The sequence below is a fragment of the Halichoerus grypus genome, chromosome 4, assembly GCF_964656455.1.
Source record: "Halichoerus grypus chromosome 4, mHalGry1.hap1.1, whole genome shotgun sequence".
Classification (NCBI taxonomy): domain Eukaryota; kingdom Metazoa; phylum Chordata; class Mammalia; order Carnivora; family Phocidae; genus Halichoerus; species Halichoerus grypus.
The window spans coordinates 190,566,171-190,582,590 of record NC_135715.1 but is presented as its reverse complement, the minus strand read 5'-3'; the positions used below and the strand labels follow the sequence as shown (position 1 = coordinate 190,582,590).

General features: G+C 47.5%; 1 protein-coding gene across 28 annotated transcripts in view; it reads right to left on the bottom strand.

The window, feature by feature from the left end:
- Nucleotides 1–1,818: 1,818 nt before the first annotated feature.
- The window catches only part of LRRFIP1 (LRR binding FLII interacting protein 1), an 82,864-nt gene continuing 68,262 nt past the window's right edge, over nt 1,819–16,420 (bottom strand). For 24 of the 28 annotated variants that reach the window (XM_078071510.1, XM_078071507.1, XM_078071508.1 and 21 more), the window contains one exon: nt 12,848–15,851. In XM_078071510.1, coding sequence (XP_077927636.1) covers nt 14,149–15,851 — 1,703 coding nt within the window. In that variant the 3' untranslated portion in view covers nt 12,848–14,148. Of the gene's footprint in view, nt 2,671–4,344; nt 4,450–5,533; nt 5,614–6,310; nt 6,429–7,973; nt 8,024–12,847; nt 15,852–16,420 lie in introns of those variants that run through there. The other 4 variants (XM_078071528.1, XM_078071530.1, XM_036086426.2 and 1 more) reach the window with 2 other exon arrangements.

The following is a 16,420-nucleotide window of genomic DNA, read 5'->3' as shown; positions in this document are numbered from 1 at the left end:
CAGCAACCACGTATGATCCCGCCCAGGGAGTCAGTGGTGTGTGGTTGAGAAATTCAGGGATGAGAAAAGCCAGCAACAAATTCCCTATAGCCGTATCTGAGGAAAAGTCATATTCTATGATTTAAAAATCATGTTCTATCTTCCTCTGGATTTGCAAGTGTGTGTAACATGGATTTGTTATTTCTGTAAAGATTGGTGGGAAAGGTAGAGACTAAAGGTTTGACTTCTTTGGAGCCAAAGATTTGGGGCAGGCCATTTGGGGCAGGTGAGCCCAGTAGCCCCTCCTCTAACCAGTGGTGGCGAGACTTGCAGCCTGTTAACTCCTTGGGCTCTGGCCTCCTCGTCTTGTAACCTCACAGGGCTTTTGTGAAAATCGAGTGAAAATATGTATCTAACTGTCAGGCATGTCTGAGCGCTCTGTGTTTGCTTTTAGTATTCTCTGTGATCTCTAGATAGGGAGGTTGTGCTGGTTAGACGTGTTTATATTAAGATGTTGTGGAAGAAATCTTAAGGATAAGACAAGGCAGGAAACATCTCTTCTTTGCCGGCTGGCCCACTATGGTCAGAAGATGGTGCTGAGAGGGACTCTGCAAGAAGCAGGGGCTCCCCTTCCTGGTTCCTTCCTTCTCGTTCACGCGGAGCTGTGGGGTGACTGTATGCCACCCGGGGGTGCCCACCCTCCAGCGAAGTTTGCTCCCCAGTCCTGGCCCCTGGTTTCCTGCCTGCCGGTGTCAGCCCCTGCCACCCTGTGACTTGTCTGTCCCCTCGTGGGTGGTGGCCCCAGGCCTTCTAGTGAGGTCTCAGTCCCAATTTGTCCTCTCTTGGGTATTCTCCCTCAGCTCTAAGGCATTCTTTAGAGTTCTCTTCCATCCTTTTCTCTGTAGTTAATTCCCTGTGGGTTGATCACTCCCTGTATTAAATTTCTCCTGCTCAAATTACTGGTAGTTTCTGTTGTTGGACTGGACCCTTGCATTCTTGAAAGAACTTGGAACGCTTAATGCTCCTGAAGTAGAACTTCAAACTTAGAAGTCTTTTGAAACCAATGTGTTTTGACAAATCTTAGGTAAATACAAAAACCATGTTGCCGTGGAGAGTTGGTACTTCCATGGGATCAATGTAAGAGTAGGTTTCTGTATTAAAAAACACTGGTCTTGAATACGCAGCAGCTACAACATGTCTGTGGGCACCAACATGTGGATGGGGATTGGATGATCTTATCTATGGCATGCTCAGGAAGGAGATCTGAATCATATACTGTTCTTGGCACCAGGAGACACGAACTCCTCTTGTGCCCAATGAAATGTCGCCTTGTGTATCCTGGACCCAGACGGTGCTGGGGGACAGACCCTCATGACTTCGAGCACCATGTCGGGAGCGCTGTCTCAATGGTATATCATGTCCCTTACACCAGTGTTCTCCAAGTGTCAACGTAAGGTATGCTTTCGGGTGATACTGTCTGGCTAATATCCTGAAAAGCTGGCCTGTTTAACCAAGCCAGCATGAAGTACAACATCCACAAGGAGTAACTAGAGATCAGTAAGTAGTCAAATTTTCTCTATTTTGCCCCTGAAGATCATGTAGTTGACTTTAGTGTGTAACTTCCTCGGTTTGCTTTATAGTCTAAGACTCTGATAAGTGCACTCACTATTCTTGTTCATTGCGAATATATATATATATATATGTTTTAACCAGGGAAAGAGGATAAACTGACTTGATATACTTAAAAAAATAGAGATGACTCAAAACGTACAGAACAATGAATATGGAATAAAGATCTTTAAGAGTGGGGAAAGAAAGAAAAACCACGTTGCTAAAATCTTTCAGCATTTCGTTTTTTAATTGTTCTAATAGTACATTCTTTAAAAGGAGTTCACAACTTCAAGTCCAAGTAGAAGGGTTACATAGTGCGAATGGAAAAGCTGTCATTTTCAGGGGGGCTATTGGCTAATTACCCTGTTCTTAGGGTTGAACTGATGCAAAAATCCCTTAGAAAAGCTTCATTTGTTGCCTGTAAAGAGTCTTCTTAAGGTCACTTTTACCTCCAGACCATCCCCTTGTTTCTAGTGAAAGAGTTTTGCTTGGTAATGGCTTGTGGTTCCACAGTGTTTTGTGTATGAAAAGCGCAGACTAAGAGATGCTACCAAAGTCGCTCCAATTGTAGATTCTGCCCCCAAAGGAAGTCCCGACACTGTAACACGTCCCCTCAGTTTTCAGCAAGACACGTGAAAAGAAAACTCAAGTCCCATTTTAATCTTTACCTAGATTGCCATGTTCAGTGGCGTCGCGAGGCTGCCGCGCCGTGGGCCACGCAGCTCCCGTGGGCCCGGTGTGCTCGTTAAATACCCGCGGGTTCGGGGTGGCGGCCCCAGCCCGGGTCGGGGTGTGGGGGGGTCCGCAGTCAGAGAGGCATCTGGTGGCTGCCGGGGCCACGGCTGGGCCAAGGGCTCACCGGGCGCGCTTAGAAGCAGGGGACCTGGCAGCACTCCCGGACAGTAACAGAGGCCAGCCCACGACGCCATGCTCTCCATCCGCCGGCCGGGTTCCCGTGCAGAGCTGGGCTCACTGCTGGGACAAGAGCGCGCTCCTATTTGCTTTCATTTTCTCCAGACGCTTCACTAAGTGGCCGTTGCTCACCTCAAGCTCTTCCGTCTTGTCCAGTGCACAGCGCAGCTGGAAACAGACGAAAGGCAGCGTTGAGGAACGTGCTTCCTCCCCACGTTAGAGGATTGCCAAGATTCCCTCCTACTGCAAAACACAGAGCCTGGGCCCACCGAGCTCCCAGAAGTGCACGCATCCCTGTGCGGGCACACATATTTCTTAACTATGCCTTAAGGGATACGAGGCACGGGATTCCGGCCTCAGGAGTGACTAGGCAACCCTCCTCCTCCGAAACAACTCGACCCCAGACATGGCACAGGCTTGGGGGTCCTGATGGTCTCACAAAACACAAGTGAGGCAAACAGAGAAGAGCTGAGCCCCGGCCAGTTGGAGGAGCTGGTCCCCGAGGCGTGGGCAACCGGGAGCAAGGTTTCTACAACCAGAAACCAAAGTGGGACTGGCTGAGGCCAAGATGGCCACCCCGGAGCCAGGCCCCCATGGCCCGGGAGTCACAGGGGAGGCCACACCGGCAGGGAGCCATCTGGCCCAACAGGCAGCAGGGCGGGGCGCAGGTGCCTTAAGGTGGGGGCACGACAGCCCCGTGGTTGCGGAGACATGCGCCCTCAGAAGAGTCTGCGGCTCTGCTTCTGACCCAAAGCCCTCAGGGAGGGTGGCTGGGGTCCTGCAACGGGTTCGCCTCCCTGCCCCCCGTCACTAGCAGAGGCAGAGGCAAGCCCTCTTTGCAGGGAATCTCCCCAAGTCAGGCCTGGAGTGCTCCTGCAAATCAAAGGCACGCATCACTTCACGAGACACCAAACGCATGAAGGACAAGCCATCTGAGCTGGCAACAGAATTAGAGCCTCCAAGACTGACATGTGTCAGTCCTCGGATGGACGTGGAAAACAGGACAGCTGTGTATGACATCTTTAAAGAAAGAAGGGCACCTCGGGGCGCCTGGGTGGCTCAGTCGGTTGGGCGGCTGCCTTCAGCTCAGGTCATGATCCCAGGGTCCTGGGATTGAGCCCCGCATCGGGCTCCCTGCTCAGTGGGGAGTCTGCTTCTCCCTCTACCCCTCTCCCCTGCTCATGATCTCTGTCTCTCTCTCAAATAAATAAATAAAATCTTGAAAAAAAAAAAGAAATAAGGATACAGTTAACACAGAAGCATACAGGACCATAGAACAAGCAACCATCAGGAATGAATACACTTTAAAAAGACAAAGGACGAACAGGAAGATCAACCAGCAGAGCAGTAGGCGCTGCAGGGAGAGGGGCTGACCGCCCCGGGTTAGAGCCCCAGAGGGGACGTGGAGAGACGAGGGGAGAGGAATACCTAAGGAGGTCACGGGTGAAAATTCTCTAAACTTGACTTAGAAATAGACTTCATGGATCCAAGAAACACCCTACATCTGGAGCAGAACAAACAGCAACAAATCTGCACAGGACACATCAGGGTGAAGCAGCGGAAAATCAAAGACAAAAAAGAACTTGAGAGAACCAGGAGAGAAGAGGCAACCTACAAAGGCCCTGGTGAGAAGGACAGACTCTGGGCGGCCCCACAGCCACCATCCCGGGGGAGACCTGGGATTCAGTCCCAGGTTCCCCGGGGCATTGGCCCCGCCCTTGGGGGGTGGCTTGGCACCAGGCCCCGAACAGTCCGGGGTAGGGGCAGGGGCAGACGCTCCCTCTGCTGCCAGCTAGACCATCATTTCCCATTCTTTCCCTACAAACAGCCTAGAAAATTTACCTCTCTTTGGAGTTTCCGTTTTTCGGCCTTAAGTTCATCTTCTATTTTTTCGGCATTTTCAGCAGCCGATTTATAACGTGATACTTGACTCTCTAACCTTATTACCTAAAAGGAAGGGAAACATCATATGTGTAAATTAACAGGCCTGTTTTCTTTCTCCAGTTGCTTTATCACATGTGGGATCAAAGGGCGAGGTTCATCAAATGGGAGGATAGACCATGCGAACCGTTATGATCTAGCACTGTGGGCTATTGTATAGGTTCTAGCCAAGCGAGCAGTTCTGAGCAGCCTGGTGCTGACAGCTGTGAGGGCCTCATCCCCTCTCTGACCCTAGTCTAAACTCATGGCTCCACAGGGCTGCCATCCCTCCCTGACGTGGGGCCATTCTGCAGGAGAAGGTAGGTCGAGGCAGAACGATGCTGTGGGCAAAGATTCAGCCAGGACCTCAGCTCCTGTCCAGTCTCTCCTGGGGTGGCATGGTGGGGATGAAGCAAGGGAGAAGGAAAGGCCAGAAACTAGTGCGGCGGAAAAGAAGGAGGCCTGGGGATGGCATTCCACAGCCAGGCCTGCGGCGCGGGACAGGAAGAGCCACAACCCACCGGAGACTCTCAGTCCGCTGAGACCAAAAGCATGCTTCCTAAACTCATCCCGTCCCAGGCGTGCTATTCTCATTTCTGTTTCCTCAAAAACTCCCCAACGCGCTAGCCACAGGGACCCATAACTGAGGGGGAAGAGTACCGACTTCATTTCTCCCTTGGCTGAGGACACAGCTTGCCCCAGATTGGCCCAACATGCTAGAGGCATAAATACCCCCAATCTAGAAACCTGGTTGGGAGAGAAAGGCAGAAAATCCAGGCAAGAGGGATGGCCCCACATGAAATGCTTTTTAACTAAATAAATAATTTTTAAAGAACAACATTTTTAAGCTCCCCCGCCCCAGCCACATTAGTGATTTTCCACAACCAGCCATTGTTTATAAAGGGTTAGTACCCAGTGTAACAACCCAGATCCTCCTAGTGATCTTTCCTTCCCTACTTTCTCTCTGGAGGAGATACACGGAGGGCCCTTTCTGGTTCTGTAAATCTCTGCTCCTCTTTGTGCTCAGCCTTTCAGGGCGAGTTCTAGCAAGTACAACTCAGTTAATCATCGCTTTCACTGCCCGTTATTGCTTAAAAGTGCACGCACATACATTTTGTTCTAATGCGGTTATCTCTTGCTCAGATTTTGCAAGTTTAAATTTGAGGTCGCTGATCTGTCTGTTGGCATCCCCTAAAGGTTGAAAGAGAAGGAAAATTTGTTAAGCTCTTGGGCTTTTAAAATGTTAAAACAATAATTCCTGGGATCCAAGCCCCTACTGAGTACTTGGCATGCAAATCTGGAAGTTCTGGCCTGTGGCCCCACCAGGGGGGTGGGGGGTGGGGGGAGGGGTGGGTTGGGAGGGCTGAAGCTGAGATAGGAGAAGGCACTCTCTCTCTCCATGTGCCCAGGCTGAGCAAGTAAGTGCCAGGCAGGAGAGCCCCTCCGGAGCACAGAACACAAAGAGGTGGTCGGGGGAGGGGAAGGGGGGAGACTGCGGGTAATTTTATCTCCCTTTAAGCCTCTTTCTAGTTTACTTGTATGGAAAATACCTTCTAATTTTTCCATACAATCAGCTGATCACAAGGCAGTGTTATCCAGCATGGAAAACGCCGTTTCTCACAGTGCATCATAGGGTGGTAACTTGGTGCACGTTTTGGGGCACCTGTTCTAGTCCTGAGGCTCAGACAGAAACATCCTCGCTCCGCCCACCTGCCCATCCTCATTCAATCCCACACAGAAACATCTTTGCACTCTTGTGCTCAAGGGCTTTTGGGGGCCAAGGGGAACGCCGGGGGTTCTTTGCCATGATGGTTTTTCTCCTGTAGCCCAAGTATAATACACACAGGACACTTAAAGCGTTTACTTGTACACAAGGGTGGACATTTACTTTGCAGATCCATTACATGCATGTCTGTCCCATTTTCTAAGACATCACTTCCAGGGTGCAGGTTGTCTAGCTTGCCATTCTTCTGTCTCTCTTCCAGCTGTCCTTTGAGTTTCTTAATCTGAAAACACCCACCAATAAAATATGTGAATTTCTCTATTCTAAATGAGGCCGGAAGTTGAGCGTAGAGCCTATGACACAGGAAGCGGTGTGTAGAGGAAAAACCAACACCCCATAAATACAATCGGATGTTGCTGTGGAGTTATTTCGTGGGTCTCCAAGGTGCCAAAGAGATAGGAGTTATGTAATTAAGCACAAGAAAAATGCAGTAAATGGTTACAATCCACCAGCCACCACAGGGAGTCTCTCACCTTTAATAACCAATCCAAATAAAGAGATGAACAACCTTCGGCCAGTTGGCACTCTTCTCAGGAAGTAATAGCGTAATGGGTGCAAATGGAATCGTGTTCACCGTATCAGGCAGAAATTATTTTGTAACTCTGGGTGAAAAGTTATTTCTAAGTTTGAAATTCCTCTTGAATTCAGGAGGAGATGGTACATAACATGCTTTAAACGTTTATCTCAGAGTTAGTGCACTTAGTCACCTTCGATTATTCACTTAGAAGCTGGGCAGGGCCTTCTGGAGCCTTCCAGGCCCAGAAGTAGTGTCCTCGAGGGCCTAGCCGAGTTGTGTGCTCCCTCACAGAGCCCATGCTCAGGGAGCTGCCCTCTGCAGGGCTCTGCTCTCCCTGGCCGTCAGCAGCCACAACCGTAGAAAGTTCCGGTGTCTGATGGGCAGTCTCCCAGCCCTTGTCCTGTTAACCTCCGACCTCTGTGGACCCTGTGGGAGCCCCCGCCCCCCAACAGCCAGCACAAAGCAGAGCAGAGCCCCAGGCACATACTGCCCACCGTATGCCGCGCTGCTCTAAGGAAATAGGTACAGAATTAGGACGGATACGTGTTTTTAAAAGATCACAGGAACCTCAATGCAGCTACCACATTGAGTGCTTTCCCCAATTTTGAGAGCAGCCTTCAGCGGAACTGTAAGCAGTATGGCAAAATATCTTTGATTAGGCTTATGAAGGAGACTGGGAGGAATTGAGTTTCCTTAGAACGTGACTGTGGAAGGACTGAGTAACTACCCTGCACATAAAAAGACCAAACAGGACAGCTGGTTAGTGTTTCTGGAGGTGGAAGAACGTGACGGAGGTGGAAGAACGTGACGAAGGTGAACCACAAGTAAAACCACTTTGATCAGCTGCAACAAGGAAATACCTTCTGGAAAGAGGTGCTGATCACTGAGGGATCCCAAGACCGACCTCCCTGAGCCAGCAGCAGTCAGAGACCTGGTGTCTGGAGTAACTCAGTAAAGCTCCTGCCTCTCCATGGTTATTCTAGCCCCTTCTACGTAAATATTTGTTTTAGGCGGCAACTGGCATAGAGCGAACCACATTCGGTTCCATGGCCCCGAGTCTTTGGGACATCCTCTCTGAACCTCACGTGACTTACGATGATAGAACTAGGAAGGACACAGGTTGGCTTGGAAATCGCTTTCAGGCATAATGCGTTAGGGTTTTCCCGATAAAGCAAGAAGTTAAGTATGGGAAGGTTCTCGGGCTCAGGTGCTGCCGTTGGGGAACTCATAAAGTAATAAAATGATCGTTACCTGTTCCAATAAGCATTCCCGTTCATCAACAAGCTTTTTCAACCTAATATCTAAAGAAATCAGAAAGATAGAGGTTGAGGTGAATCCATGTAGTGCACCGTTCAGCAGCATGCTAAATCGAAGAGTGAGCATTCAGGTTAGTGAAACTAATGATGAAGGTATTATACACGTACCACAGCGAATGAGGCCACACACAGGACTGGGGGAGACGTCAGCCGAGGGAGGGTGGGTGGGGTCAACCTCCCACAACATGCTTATGTCGTCAGGGGCAGCATCCGGCTGCATGCAAACAGGCTAGTCTTCTACTTTGGGTTAGCATGCAAGGGCTCTAGGGCCAAACCACACTGCAACACAAGATCTCACAGGCTTCATAGTTTAACATCATTAGCAAGGTACAAACACACGGAGCATCGTGATTGGCATCAACGGCATTTTCATTATCCTTGACTTCCCAAGGTCACGTCCCAGAAGAATGGATCTTTCTTTTTTTCTCAGAGACTCCCCAGTGCCACAGCTTTGACTATATGTTTACAAATCAGAGGTCTGCGGACAACACGTCCGCTCCCCTGCTCGTGCAGGGCGGGTATTGTCCGGAGAAATGCAGTAATGCTGTGGGTTTCTGTCACCCCTGCCACCCGGGACACGGAAGAGTGGCACACACAGAAGCCTTTCGAAATCCCCCGGACATTTCTCTGAAGGGGTGTCGAGTGATATAAACTGTAGAGTGCAGAGGAGGAAACCAAAGCTTGGGGGGGGGCAGTTTAGGGGTGTGGGCAAAACCCTACACCAGTTTAAAGGCCAATCAGGAAGATGTGGCGGTGACAGCAATGCTGATGGGTCCTGCAGGGTCACCCTATGCCAGGCACGCCTGAGCAGCTGCGCCTTCACCCACGCAGCCCTACAGGTGCGCCCTGCTTTCTCTCTCTTCCACAGGCGAGGGCCCGCACCTCTAACCCCTGCACTCCTCTGTGGCTCCAGATCGAAACCCAGAGCCTGGAGTCGGAGCCGGACTCCTGGCCCGACACTCTTCCTCCTGAGGGCACCGTGCTCTCACGTGGCGCAGCTCTGATTCACCGCGCGAAAAAGGACATAAATAATCTGTATAAAATGCACTTGTTTCCATCTAAACAATCACCTATCTACATTCTCATCTGAGTTACATGCTTTCTCTAATTGTTCTTCTAAGCACCCCACGTTGTTATTTTGAAAGGCACAACCACAAAATAAATTAAACCAGAAATGTCAAGCGTAACATAAGATAAATTTATGATCCTCTGGAGTTCCATTTTAATTTACACAGTCAAATTGCTTCCGATAGTTTATTCTTTCTCTTCTACAAGCCCATCCAACACTGAAACATCAATGTCATAAACCCAGCTCTTTATTCAATATTACTTTTTATTTTATCTTACATTCTATATACAAAACCCGCAGGCATCCTAAGAAGCAATGGGTATGTCAGAAAGTGATCTTGAATCTCATCTATCTGTTGTACAATTTTATTATTATAGCGTTTCTATTATATCCTGGATAGCAAGTACAAAATAAATGTTAAGATATAAGAATGGAGCTGGCCAACAATACAAAATAAGGGTAACATGACCTTCACTCATATGGTGAGAATATGAAAAACACAGAAGTGAAATTTTAAGGGAGAAAAGTTTTACAGTAGAATTGGAGAGGAAGTTTAAACTACCTCGTTTGAAGAGGATGGAAAAAAAGAAAGCCGCGAATTAATTGGATAGGAAGAAAACGGGCACTACTTTTGTAGTTTTAAAAATCACCAGGTCTGATTTGTGGAGTGCACAGCCGCTCATCGTCGAGACGCTGACTGCATTCCTTCCCCAGAGCGCTGCAGACCTACCACGGCCCTGCATTTAGAAAGTTCCACTGCTCATCGCTGGCCTATAATCCCCGATGATAAATAGACATAAACTATTCATTTAAGGCCACAATTGCAGTGCTCAGAAACAAGGCAGGGAAGAAAATGAAGTCACAGTGTATCAAATTTAGTTTTCTCTTATAAGGAGAAGAAGTCAAAATGACTTGGCTATGAAAGGATTTCAATTTTTAAAAGTCTGGTTTTTCTGTGTTAAATTCCAATAAACGTGAAATGGGAAGCACTTATAGTGACGAGGTCTGAGGACAGTCTCCGGGGGCAGCCAATGCCAGCAGCTTTGAAATTCTCTGAGCCCCTGTTCTCCTTGGTCTTCCTTCTGGCCTGCACCTTGTCACCTCACCTGTCCAGGGACAGCAAGGCCAACCCCCAGCAACGACCCCAATCACTAAGCACTCCCTCTCTGCACTGCTTTACCTGGATCTGGCCCACAGCCCTAGAGGGCAGGTTCCACCTCCATTTTCAGAGAGCAAACGAGACACAGTGCGGGTGAGTAGCTGGCTCGTAATAACACACCCTCAGGAGCAGAATTTTCATTTTGTGGGTTAATTTCAGCCGTCGTGGGCCTCAGGCTTCCTCTCCCAAGGCAGAGGAAAATCACCTCCTCTCCATATTGAAAAGATAGTGAGGGGGAAGCCGAGGTCTCTCAAGGCATCCACTCCCGCCTTGCACTGACTTTGTCTGATTATAATCCATGTGGGCTGTTTTCATCATCCCCGGGGCCAGCCTCCCACGCCCGGAGAGCACCTCCTTCCTGCAAAAGGCAGAAGAGGGACAGGGTTTTTCTCCCATTTACAGGGCCCAGGAGGGATGTATAGATGGCTACCGTACATGCCAGCCACCGCCGAAGCCGTTCACATCTTGAAAAATATATATATGTAAAATATGTATATATGTAAATAATAGGTAAATATATGTAAAATATATGTAAATAATATGTAAAATGATATGTAAAATAATATGTAAATAGTGTATAAAAAATATAAGGGGCATTGGGTAGGGTAAAAGGGAAAGAGTGATGGGCGCCTGGGTGGCTCAGATGGTTAAGTGTCTGCCTTCGGCTCAAGTCATGGTCCCAGGGTCCTGGGATCGAGTCCCGCATCGGGCTCCCTGCTCAGCAGGGAGCCTGCTTCTCCTTCTGCCTCTCTCTCTGTCTCTGTCTCTTATGAATAAATAAATAAAATCTTTAAAAAAAAAAAAAAAAGGGAAAGAGTGAGGGTTTTTTTCTCCTGAAAGACAAAGTTTTCTCTATATGATCATCACACTGATTAAGCATGTATTCTAACGTCACGTAGGCACGAACACCCCTTCCTTTCCTTCCGGAGCCTGGACATTTGGCACGAATCTCACTGCTGTGTTCCCTTGTTTCCATGGCATGCTGTTCAAGGTGGTCTCCTAGGAAAGGGGTCTACCGTAGAAAACAGGAACCCCAAACTGCATAGACCCCCAGGACTAGCACTCCAGAGTCCTAGTGACAGTAGAGATTTAAATGTTTAGGTCATTAGGTTTTCCGTTTGCTGGAAACACTAAACATTAATAGAAAGTACTCAGTGCGATACATCTCATTTCTAAAAATCCTTGAAAAACATGTTACTGCTTCTCCACCTTTGTATATTATCAAATAAGAACCTCTAATTCAAAATTCTGTTGCCTTTCCCTATTTTCTACGTACACCCATGATTATACTTAATTATACTTTTGAAGGAAGATTTACACTTTATATACAGTGGCTATGTTCTGGTTTGGGGCTGGAAGACATCCCTGCTTTTTGATTAAGGTATCAGTGATGAGCATTTTCCTCTGCTCCATATGGGAGTGAAACGTCAGGGGTCTTGGTTCCTCTGGGGATGTGGCTGACGGGTAGCCTTTCGATCCTCTTGAGTCTGAATCATTTGACACCAAATCTTTCCAATTACCTTATATACCTCTGTGCCTTCTTCACCCGCACATCCCTAAGGTCCTGCCCACTTCTTGGTAACTTGAGGGCCTTCCCGTGCACTTCAGTTACTGCTACAATGTCACGTCTCCCTGGGCACAGGGTAACTGATGCTCACACAGAAATTCTTTCTAGACTTCCTATTCTATTTCATTAGATTATCAAGAAATGACTTGGCTGTTCAGAATCTTTTTTTTTTTTTTTTTTTGCTCACTTCCTGATTCTCAGCTGTCCACTTTCACTAGAAGCGGGGTCCTTTCCGCTCATCCACTGGCACAGTGCCTTCCAGATATGAAGTGATCAAAACATCTATTACTTAAATGGATGTGTGAATAATGGAGATGCCTGGACAGCGGACGTGAGGGACATGAAGTATGCCACAATGTCCTTAAATGTGCTGTTGAGTAACAGAGGAAAAGACCTTAAAATGGCTTGATGATCTCATCGTCCAGTGAGCTGGGTTACTGAATCATCTCCCCAGGGGCCTCTGAAAGTAGGAATGAGAGCTCTTTCTGACGCCCATTCCAGGCTGAGTGCGGCTTTGCTAAAGTTAGAGGCATCCGCTGCCTCCTTTCAAGGCCTTTGCAGCCCTCGGGCTGGAGCCTCTCTAGCAAGCCTTGTAGTTTTCCACTCACATGGCCCAAGTGGGGACGGTGTATCAGTCCCCTGCTTCAGGACGCTGACATGGGAGGAGTCAATGCTTACTTGCCAATTTCACCATATCCTTCACAGCATTCTTAGAATTGGCACACGTAAGCAGAGCAACAGAATGGAGAGCCTTCTTCGCTGGGGCTCCTCACCGGAACCACAGACCACAGGATATTCTGTGAGGGAAGATCTTCCCAGTTCTCCCCAGGAGGGCACAACACTAGCCCCGGTCTAGGTACCAGGAGAGACGTTCATTCATTACTGACAAAGTAATGAGTCCTTCACACAACACAGATGGGGAATTAGCAGCCTGGAAGTAGGCGCTACTTTGAAGATAATAATTATGTAGAACAGTAGCCGAAGTCAAGTAGCCCAAAGAGTGGAATCACAGGCTTGTGAAATTATAAAATGTTTTTATTTCAATTACATAATAACACTTAGGCTTGCCTCAAATTTTATTGAGGTTTTGGTCTTTTTTGCACTCAATTATACCTTGTAACAGTGATATGAATTCATATAATCTCATAAAGTGTCAACAGCATTCATAATGTACAGTCCTTTGTGATTTTAGTATTTTACAATTGTTTTTTTTATTTAACTTTACAACTATTTTTAAAAATGCTTCCTTGTATAGAAAATATATATTTCCTTCAGGAAGACCAAATCAAGACTTTTCCAATAATATATTGAGATAAAACAAATGAAAATATTTATACCAAAATACCAAAAGTGACCCAACTATTTAAAATATCCTGTTATAGTTCAATTAGCAGTTTGCACAAGAATGGTACCTTTTGTATTTTTCTTTCGAATATAAGACAAATAGAAAGAGGAGTAATTTAAAGGTTAAAAAAATAAATTTTAGAAATGGTCCCCCTGCACACAAACTGCATTAGGAAGTGCAATTTCAATGTATGTCTCTTCCAGAAACAAATTAAAAAAAAAAAAAAAACTTTGTATAAAATGACTTTGGTACATAATCAGCATAAAGTGAAGTCAAAATCTACAAAATAAATTCAGGTATCATCAACAATGAGATCAAAAGTATCGGTTTGAGATAAAATACTTATATGAGGTAAAGGGAATTAAGATCTCCCAGTGCTTTAAGATGTTTATTTCTTATCCCTAACATGATTAATTACTGTCCTTAGGTGCAAATCTCATCACTCAGTGACCTATACACTATTTGGCCATTTATCTCCTTTTAAAATAAAATACCATATAGATTATAACGTACACATCAAAATCAAATATGAAAGGACATATATTTGAATGAAGACACATGAATTTAAATATCAACTATACTTACAAATCTCAGAATGCCATTTGGTCATTTCAATTGGGTGCTGGTGTATTTGGTCAAGAATATCAGCCTAAGGCAAATGCTAAAGAGCTTTATTCGGATTGTAAGCAGAAACACGCAGTGTCCGTGGTCTGACACGGCCGGAATGTTCTCCGTTAGGACTCCTACTGATTACAGGTGTGTCTTTCTTTCTAATCTGGGTGATAACCTTAATGAGGAAGAATACGTCTACAAGTAACAGTCTATAATTCAACGTGGTAGATAGCTTGGTGGTTGATTGTCCTACGGTGCATCTATTTCAATGTGGAACGTTTTAGGAACCTCACCCGTGGAGAGAGCAGACGAGCCTCTGACAGCCGGGCTTCGTGTGCAGTCCTTGGCCCCTGTCCACTCACGACATGGTACAGTCTTCCTTGCTTCTGCCCTTCTCGCTTCCGCCTCTCAGCTCGTCCCTGCCTTCTGAAGTGGAGGCTCCCAGCTCCCCTGTAGGTGCTAAGTCATCGTTTCCTACGACCCTTTTGACTCTCTGACTGGGCCCCCCTGCCATCTCATGCTGCTCTGTACCACCTGTTTGAGGGGCATCATCACTGTCCTTGAAGGGACCTTCATTCTCCAGCAGGGCCCCGCCAGGCACCGCTCCACTCCCTGGTTCTGGAGGACCGCTGTGAGCGGCGCCATCTTCTAGAACGGCTTCCTCCAGCTCCTTATCACTGGCACTCATGCCTGATGACGGCGTGGTGTCACCCCCCAAACCTAATGTGCCCCCATCAGCTGTTTCCTCCCCCCCGTTACTGTTTACATCATTATCTTCTCGGTTAAGTTTTGCATCCAACTCAATTCCAGGATTTTCTGGACAGTCAACATTTTCACCACTTCCCGCTACACTCTTCTCTCCTGGACTTTCAGTTACCTCATTTTGTGCTTCTACACCTGGTTTTTTGTCAGGAAGAGCTACCTGCTTGTCTTCCTTCACCTCACTTAAATCGGAGTTCTGAAATGTTAACTCTTTCTTAGCATCTTTAAGGGTTTCTACAGGCATCGGTGTTTTCTTCTTCTTGTTTTTCTTCTTCTTGTTCTTTGTCTTCTTCTGTGATGAATCCAGCGCCTCTCCCTGTTGGTCATTCTTTTCTTCCCCGGGCTCTTTCACATCTAGGCGCTCGCTTTCGGCATCTGCCACAGCGGGACCTGTTGCTCCCTGCAGACTGCTTTCTGCCTCTGGACAACGAGGAATGTTCTGCACTTCTGTCTGGGTCGGCTTCTCATCCCTCAACCCCCTTTCCTCATCCTCCTTTTCGTCATTCTCCCCACCTACCGCTGTGCTCTGACCTGGGAGCTCCTGGGGCTCAGCAGCTTCCTGCTCGGAGAGCTCTTTGTCTAGGTCATGCCCTGTGCTTGGGTCCAGCTCTGTGGGGGCTTCTACGGCACACTTTTCATCATGACTCACGTTGTCATCGCTGTAGGTTGGAGGGCCGGAGGCTTCTGTGCCCACCTGCTCCCCGAGTCCCGTTAGCCCTGCCTCCACCACATCCTCTGTGGGGCTCCCACCTTGCTCCCCAGTGTCTGCGCTGCCCAGCCCTCCGACTTCAGATGGTTGCAGAGAGGCAGATTCTTGACATGGCTTTGTGCTACCCTCTCCCAAGTTGGTTTTCAAGTCTTCCTGGTTTTCTGCAGATTCTTTACTGTGGTTTTTTATATCCAAGGCATCGTAACTGTCCTGCCCAGTGCCAGGACCTGGGATTTCACCATCACGCAAACATTCGGACTGCTCAAGGGAAGCCCCAGTCCTATCATCTGGTGTGTTTATGACCTCATTGGACTCAACCTGCTCTGTATTTTCAAGGAAGGAAGCGTTCTCTAGAATCTGGTTTTGAGCCTGCTCCTCATTCGTGGCATCTGCTAATACTCCTAGGGAGGGGGCACTGTCTTCAGAGGCTTTCTGGTCCTTGGCATTTTCACCAGGATGGAACACCTCTGTGTCCATACACTCCTGTGCTGGGTCCTCTTTGTGCTGTTCTTGCTCAGTATTCTGCAAGATTTCTTTTTTCCCCACATTCTCCACAATTTCACTTTTCACCTCCACTTCACTGGCTCTTCCTAAAAGACCATTGAGAAAATTGAAGGGACCCCATGATGTGGTGACCACTTAACATACATTACAGCGTAAACACATGTTCTCTCTCCCACCCGACCCCATTCCTAAGGAGAGAGAGTCATCAAAGAATCACACGGAACAGAAGCCTTGGCCAGGTCTGTGTGGCAAATCAGTCATTGCATCAGCCAGCGTTCGATGCGCGGAGGCCACCGCCACCATCTCGAAGGCGAGAGTGGCTGCTGGTGCCATCCGGTGTGAACTGGTTTTCAAAGGTGCAGTTAAGTTTTAACAAATAGAGCTCTGGATCAGGCAGCCAAACAATCCAAAATAATGGGTTTAAGAACGACCTAAAGTTCGTTTCTAAATGCACAGCTGGACTACTCACACTTCTTTGTCTGTCAAACTGCACTGCACGTCACATAGGCCTAAAACCACCTTCAAGTAATTTTTAAAAGAAACCTTCACTCCACCTTAAGAAACTCAGCCTCAAGGTCAGTCTCAAGGAAGACACTAACTTGAAATAGCTCACGTGAGGTGAAAAGAAATCCACCCCCCACCATCTAATCGCTGT